A 6,691-nucleotide genomic window follows, 5' to 3' on the forward strand; every position below is an offset into this window, starting at 1 on the left:
GCTCCTGTCGCGTGACGTTCCTTGGCGCACGTTCAAGTGTGGGATAGCAGATGGCAAGAATGCTGGACAAGATGAGGCTTCTCAGGCTTTCGCCTTTCAATACTTCAGTCGTTAAACTCCCTTTTAAATTTTTTCTTACCACAGGATGGCTTTTCATTTGTCTCCTAAATTTCTTGAGGTTTCTGCTTTCAGAACATAAGCAGCTGAAATGATATAGGCTCAAATGCTTTCGGCTCATTATCCATGCTACTTTTTTTGTCGCCGCCATATTGTCTCTGTGACCAGGCCGTTCATCTCCTGTGGCTGAGCGCCCGGACTGAATCCTGACCTTTCCACCCGCGTTTCGATGGACGCGTTCCGCTAGAAACTCTTGTACTGCACGATACAGTGCGGATTAAAAAATCCCTAGAAGATCGAATTTCTCCACAGCCTTCCACTAATGTACTGTATTCACTGCACATAATTAGTCGATCTGCCTAAGGCGTATGTATTGAAGGCCACTGCTTTCGCCCCGGAAAGGAGGAGGGTCCGCGAGGCGCAATAATCCGTACAACGGACAACCACAGACCAAATTTGGCGAACCGCTTTTACTTTGGGCAAACACAAGGAGAATAACGAATTCGTTACTTTTGCGATAAACAGAAACAAGGAAAACCGCGACAGTGTGAAGGTAACAATCTTCACGGAACAGAAAAATTGAAAGGGACAACAGCACAATCAGGCACTCACGCCGAACGTCCGGAATCCCTGTCCAAACACGACACGACTAAAGAACACTCCGTCCAGGTACGCCCCGCCAAACGTTGTCCACGCCGGACGAAGCAAAAAAAGCCCTCCCCCGGGAAACCACTATCCCGGCTTCCAACACGCGGATTCGTTCTTACGCGCATGTGCTGCCGCGCCTGCATTTGGCGCGAGTTTTAAGTGCATAACTGTATTGCCGCGGTCGAGGACCGAAGCCCCAACACTCCCCCCCCTCACAAGACGCGACACACCGGTGTTGCGGCAAACAACAACAAAAAAAGGGGGTGCGAGAAATACAATACAGCCACAAGCAAAAAAAAAAAAAGATGAGCACTCGGAGGTGGGGGATTAAGAGTCCAAGTCCAGCAAATCTTCCTGGTCGGCGGCCGGTGGTACACCGCGGTCTTGACGACGGAGAGCGGCGACAGCAAAGTCCGCCAGCATGCGACGCTGGGCGTCGTTGGGTGCCCAAGGCTCCAGTGCCCGTTGCAGGATATCGTGGAGCCACTGCTGCTCCTGGTGGCCGGTGCTCGCTACGTGTGCAGCCTGCGACACTACACAAGTGTCGCAAAGCCGGCACCAGCCGACGTTAGCCTCCTCTGCGAGGGGGCGGAGAGGATCGTCGCGGCGCAGGTCATCGGCACTGCAGCCGGTGAATGGTGCCGGTGCCGGTAGACAGCCCCTCTTGGGGTGCTCCTGAAGGTGCCAGGGGGCTGCCGAGAAAAAACTGGCCTCCGTCCCGCCTCCGATGCGGCATCAGGTTGCCACGTCCCACCTTTGACCCGTCTCCTCGTCGATGCGCTCGGTGAATCAGAGGAGGGCGCGGGTCGTAAGGATACCGGGTGGTTTCGCGACGCCGACGGCGGTTGCGGTGGTCCCATCCGAAGTGGCTGCTCCATCTTGGGTTGAACCGCTCCATTCTGTGCAAGGTGAGAACGCAGCACAAGTACCAAATGCCATGGTAAGGAGATTACGTTTATGATATACGCTAGCACAAAATACGATTTCAACCCTTGTAATACCAAGACATGGTTGATGTGCGCTCGTTGTATGCCCTGAGGTCAGAAACGTTTATGGGCCCGATTACACGACCACCATGTTTCTTACGCAGAAGATAAGCCAAACGAGAAATGCGCTTTGCTACTACATAAGGACCATCCCATCGTGGCGGGAGGAAGGCTGCAAACCCTTTTGCTGCGTCGCTGAGGGGGTGCGTGCGGCGAAGTACTTCCTCGCCGACCGTGAACTCCAATGTTCGTCTGCCCTTGTTGTATTGGCTGCAATGTTCCAGGTGGGCGAGGTCCAAGTTCTCTCTAGCCTCCCTCAGAGTTCTGGCAAGGCGGCTGGATAGGTCCTCGGTGAATCTGGAATAACTGGGAGCCTTTGGTTCAGAGTCGTGAGTAAGGGCATGTTCAATACTAGAACGTCAATTGCAGGTGACACCGGCAGATAGCTTCCGCTTGCAGCTCGCAGTGCCAACTTATGATGGCCACACTGATAAAAAATCGGTGGCAGACTTTCTTCAAGAGATGGCTGATTACCGCAACGCGCAAGCCTTATCTGATGACATACTCCTTCAGCGCGTTCTGCCAGTGGCCCTAACGGGCTCCGCCGCCCGTTGGCGGCGTCGTCAGTCATTTAAAAGTTGGTCTCACTTCGAGCAGCTTCTTCGAGCAGAGTTCCTCCCCCCAGACTATGCGGTCCGTATGAAAGACGAACTTCGCGCTCGCACTCAAGCAGAGGACGAAAGCCTCCAGGAATACATACGGTCATTTCAGGAGCTTTATGAGCGCGCAGACCCCCTGGCACCCGAATCGGAAAGAGTGACACGGGCGATCCGCCAGTCCCACCCTCGCTTCCAAGCCTACCTTAGGGGCCGCACCTTCCTTTCTCTTGACGACCTGGCAAAAGCTGCATCGGATATTCAGGCGGCAATGTTGGCAGGAATTTCTTATCAACCCCCACCCCCTCCTAGCGCATTCCTTGAGCCATCATGTGCGAGGCATGGTTCCTCTGTTTCAAGCAGGGTGATTCCGGCACCGCCCCCCCCCCGGGCAGTGGACCCGTTCTACCACCACTCCATGGCAGCCCGGGCTCCCTTTCAACCTACCTCCCTGGAATCGAATCCGGCAGTACGTGCCCGAGGCCGCGGCACGACAACCCAGGAACCAGCTTACCGGACTACAGGTGGCTCACATACGAACCCGCCGGTCTGCTTCCAGTGCGGTGGACGAGGACACTTCAAGAGCCAGTGCCAAAGCCCCCGGGGGTCCCGCCAGCAGGGAAACGACGAAGGCCGGCGGTGGTAAGACGCTACCATTTGCCGGCCAGCCCTGCGCTTTTTTCGGTGCACGCAGACCCTGCGACCCCTCCTCCACTGACTGGCCGACTTCCGGGGATGGCAGGCCGAGCCGGGCCTCCTCCACTGACTGGCCGCCTGCAGGGCGTGTCAGGCCGAGCTGGGCCTCCTCCGGTGACTGGCCGACTACAGGGGTTGGCAGGCCGGACCGGGCCTCCTCCGGTGACTGGCCGACTGCAGGGGGTGGCAGACCGGACCGGGCCTCCTCCGGTGACTGGCCGACTGCAGGCGGTGGCAGGCTGGACCGGGCCTCCTCCGGTGACTGGCCGACTGTAGGGGGTGGCAGGCCGGACCGGGCCTCCTCCGGTGACTGGCCGAGAGCAAGGGGTGGCAGGCCGGACCGGGCCTCCTCCGGTGACTGGCCGAGAGCAAGGGGTGGCAGGCCGGACCGGGCCTCCTCCGGTGACTGGCCGAGAGCAAGGGGTGGCAGGCCGGACCGGGCCTCCTCCGGTGACTGGCCCGGCTAGCTCAGTCGGTAGAGCATGAGACTCTTAATCTCAGGGTCGTGGGTTCGGGCCCCATGTTGGGCGCCAGATGAAGGCCACTGCCTTCGCCCCGGAAAGGGGGAGGGTCCGCGAGGCGCAATAATCCGTACAACGGACAACCACAGACAAATTTGGCGAACCGCTTTTGCTATGGGCAAACACAAGGAGAATAACGAAGTCGCTACTTTTGCGATAAACAGAAACAAGGAAAACCGCGACAGTGTGAAGGTAACAATCTTCACGGAACAGAAAAATTGAAAGGGACAACAGCACAATCAGGCACTCACGCCGAACGTCCGGAATCCCCGTCCAAACACGACACGACTAAAGAACACTCCGTCCAGGTACGCCCCGTCAAACGTTGTCCACGCCGGACGAAGCAAAAAAAAAGCCCTCCCCCCTGTCGCGCGGCCTTCTTATCGGGAAACCACTATCCCGGCTTCCAACACGCGGATTCGCTCTTACGCGCATGTGCTGCCGCGCCTGCATTTGGAGCGAGGTTTAAGTGCATGACTGTATTGCCGCGACCGAGGACCGAAGGCCCGACAGTATGTTAGTGTAAAAAGTCATGAACTGAGACCTCGAAGCTCTTCGATGCACTGTAGCCTAAAGCAACGAATGAAACGAAAGCAGGCGGTTGCAAAACCTTCAATCGGAGCCCTTTGGCACATGACAAAAGTTGAAAGTCAACATGCCATGAATGATTTTAGTAGCGGTAACACGTCACTGAAATCAAGAATATTGACCGTGCAGTTGTGCTGTAGAAGACTGAAAGAGACGGGGAGAGGAACGGCAGCGATTTTTGGGTTCAGTATTTGCGAAAGTTGGACACCGGAATAACTGAAGAGGCGTTGCAAATAAGGAATTCCCTGGAGTAAAGAAGGTTTTGGAAGAATGGGTACTGGATGCAAGTTCAATTTAGACATTTCATCCGTAAATAGAGGTTGTTTACCGGCTGAGAAAATTTAGATTTGGCAGCTTGAGTCTTTAATGCGGACTGACATCGTACAATACACGACCGCTGTGCATTTCGCCTTCATTGAAAAGTGGTTGAAACGGCCGGAAGTTTATCCCTAGTCCTCGGGTTACGCAGTCGAGAGCACTAACTGCTGATCCATCACGGTGGGGTGGTACCGAATCATTGCCTCACCACCAGCAAATGTATCATCTGGCATTGTCATATCGCTCTAGCATCTACAGATATGACGGAAACTTGAGAGGCGGATGTGTTTATTTTTATGGGTGCTAGAATTTCTTTTTATCAGACAATCGCTGAAGCCGATGATAAATTGTGAAATTGTTTGGTGCAGACTGACGCTTATTAATAATATTCTTTGTGTGTTCATTCTACGAATCTCCTGACTCATTTAGCAATGTGCAGATGCAGTTGACGGTGAAATTCGGCGTGATAGAAGCTTTGTGGGGATCCCACTTGATTTCAGTAGTCTTGTTAACCGTAGTCAGCAACCTCATTTTCTTTTAGTTTGAGCCGGTTAAGAAAGCGATAGAATAATTTGATTTAATTCCTTTGCATTGCGTTAAACTGGCTTCGAATCCAGGCTGTACGTGGATATCACATTTTTTGTTTGCTTTTCATGGATCAACCTAAAACGGTTCGCTCGACTGCTGCTGCTTCTACCGAGAGTAAGCAATTACGATGTAGTACTTTTTGATATGACTGTTTAACACTGGAGCTACCACGAAACCATAAACAAACGATTACGTAATCACAAAAAGCGCGTACAGGCATAATTAAAGAACAAGAAGAGCCAGTACCTTATGGAGTTTGAGCGATATGCCCAGCGCAATGGAGAAATTGGTGTATGGTTCATGTCTAAGGAGAGGATATTTAAACCACGGCCGCGTTTTTCCCTTGTTATGCATAAATGTAGAATTAAAAACAAACCTTGATTACCCGCGGTGTATCTAGTCTTACTAGAAAAGGACTACGAGCTGCTCGTACATTTAACCAAGAACCGAGGCGCCGAAAGTGGCTGTGGCTCAGAGAAGTTAAGGCAAAATGAAAGTGGCAGCGACTGTTGCGAAACCTTGCCTTGGCATTTCATAGGTGTCGATGTAAAAGATGGCACCCCAGAATTGTGGGAGCATATGAGAGAAAAAGTAAGAACAAGCCGCTGCAGATATGCAACCTCCCATATGTGGCGCCAGGCTTGTTGATACTAGTGCCTGAAAGCTAAAACCTTCAACAAATATTTTGACTCCAATCTCAACTTTGCAATGGCCTGGAATGACGTGACCAACTTGGACTTCCAGGCAAACATAAATGCTGTGAAATACACTGTCAGCCACATCATATTAAAAGATTTTCATTGTAGAACCTTAAGGTTTTTGCGGTTGGGAGTGCTCATGACTCGTCAAACAAAGTCGATTGTCTTCGTGCCCACTAAGTAGCGCCATACATAAAGAATATGTTAACAAAATACGCTGGACAAGTCCCACATCCACGTTTTTACTGAAACGGGAAGCATACATTCAAGTACAAAATTGGGACCGCCTGGCATCGTATCAGATTTCAAGATGATGCACTACTAATTTCAGCTGAATGCAAAGTCTACAACATGCTGTGCAAGCCACAATTGTAGAACACAAGGAGCCTTTTATTATTCAGCCATCACCAGCAACACTTTCGAAGAATCTTGTGTTGCCCTGCACAGTTGAGCGAGTTTGTGCACAATAATAATAATAATTGGTTTTCCCGCCACCTCCACTACGGCGTCTCTCATAGTCTGAGTTGCTTTGGGACGTTAAACCCCACAAACCAAACCAAACCAATAATAATTGGTTCAGAGGAAAAGAAGGGCGCCGTATGTCACACTTGTTTCTGTGGGCACCTGGACCGCGCCGTAAAAGAATTGAGGAAGGTGGGAGTGATGATGATAAGCATTTTATTTACTCCCAAATAAGGGGAACCAGCCAAAAGACTGGCTGCACTCCTTAGAGAAGGTCAACAGGGATCCCTTGGGACTTTGTGGCCTCCAATGCGCACAAATTGAGCTGGCGCTGTTGGGCGAGCTCGGTGGTACGTAGGAGGGACTCCCACGCATCCATTGTCTGCGTTGTGTCGTGTACATATCCGCACCAT

At 52.2% G+C, this 6,691-nt stretch overlaps 2 protein-coding genes and 1 non-coding gene across 3 annotated transcripts; 2 read left to right on the plus strand and 1 right to left on the minus strand.

The window, feature by feature from the left end:
• Positions 1 to 1,273: 1,273 nt before the first annotated feature.
• Positions 1,274 to 3,946, minus strand: LOC146185191 (uncharacterized). The gene is made up of 2 exons (XM_084605489.1): positions 3,876 to 3,946; positions 1,274 to 1,664 (listed from the first exon to the last, which is right to left on the minus strand). The coding sequence occupies exon 2, from the start codon at positions 1,641 to 1,643 to the stop codon at positions 1,299 to 1,301; it is 345 nt and encodes a 114-aa protein (XP_084461615.1). The 5' UTR covers positions 1,644 to 1,664; positions 3,876 to 3,946; the 3' UTR covers positions 1,274 to 1,298.
• On the plus strand, positions 1,773 to 3,053 carry Arc2 (Activity-regulated cytoskeleton associated protein 2). The gene is made up of 2 exons (XM_084605794.1): positions 1,773 to 1,804; positions 2,150 to 3,053. Exons 1-2 carry the CDS (start codon positions 1,773 to 1,775, stop codon positions 3,051 to 3,053), a joined length of 936 nt encoding a protein of 311 aa, XP_084461920.1.
• On the plus strand, positions 3,561 to 3,633 carry TRNAK-CUU (transfer RNA lysine (anticodon CUU)). Its single transcript has one exon. It is a non-coding gene; the product is annotated as a tRNA-Lys (tRNA).
• Positions 3,947 to 6,691: the final 2,745 nt, after the last annotated feature.

Source organism: Amblyomma maculatum, chromosome 6 (assembly GCF_055883805.1).
Source record: "Amblyomma maculatum isolate TAMU_Amacu chromosome 6, ASM5588380v1, whole genome shotgun sequence".
In the NCBI taxonomy this organism is placed as follows: domain Eukaryota; kingdom Metazoa; phylum Arthropoda; class Arachnida; order Ixodida; family Ixodidae; genus Amblyomma; species Amblyomma maculatum.

Bases quoted from the DNA above. Each gene is read 5' to 3' on its own strand.
- LOC146185191 (XM_084605489.1), bottom strand. From the start codon at position 1,643: ATGGAGCAGCCACTTCGGATGGGACCACCGCAACCGCCGTCGGCGTCG.
- Arc2 (XM_084605794.1), top strand. From the start codon at position 1,773: ATGGTTGATGTGCGCTCGTTGTATGCCCTGAG. The intron at 1,805-2,149 runs GTCAGAAACGTT...GTCGTGAGTAAG, and splicing joins CGCTCGTTGTATGCCCTGAG to GGCATGTTCAATACTAGAAC.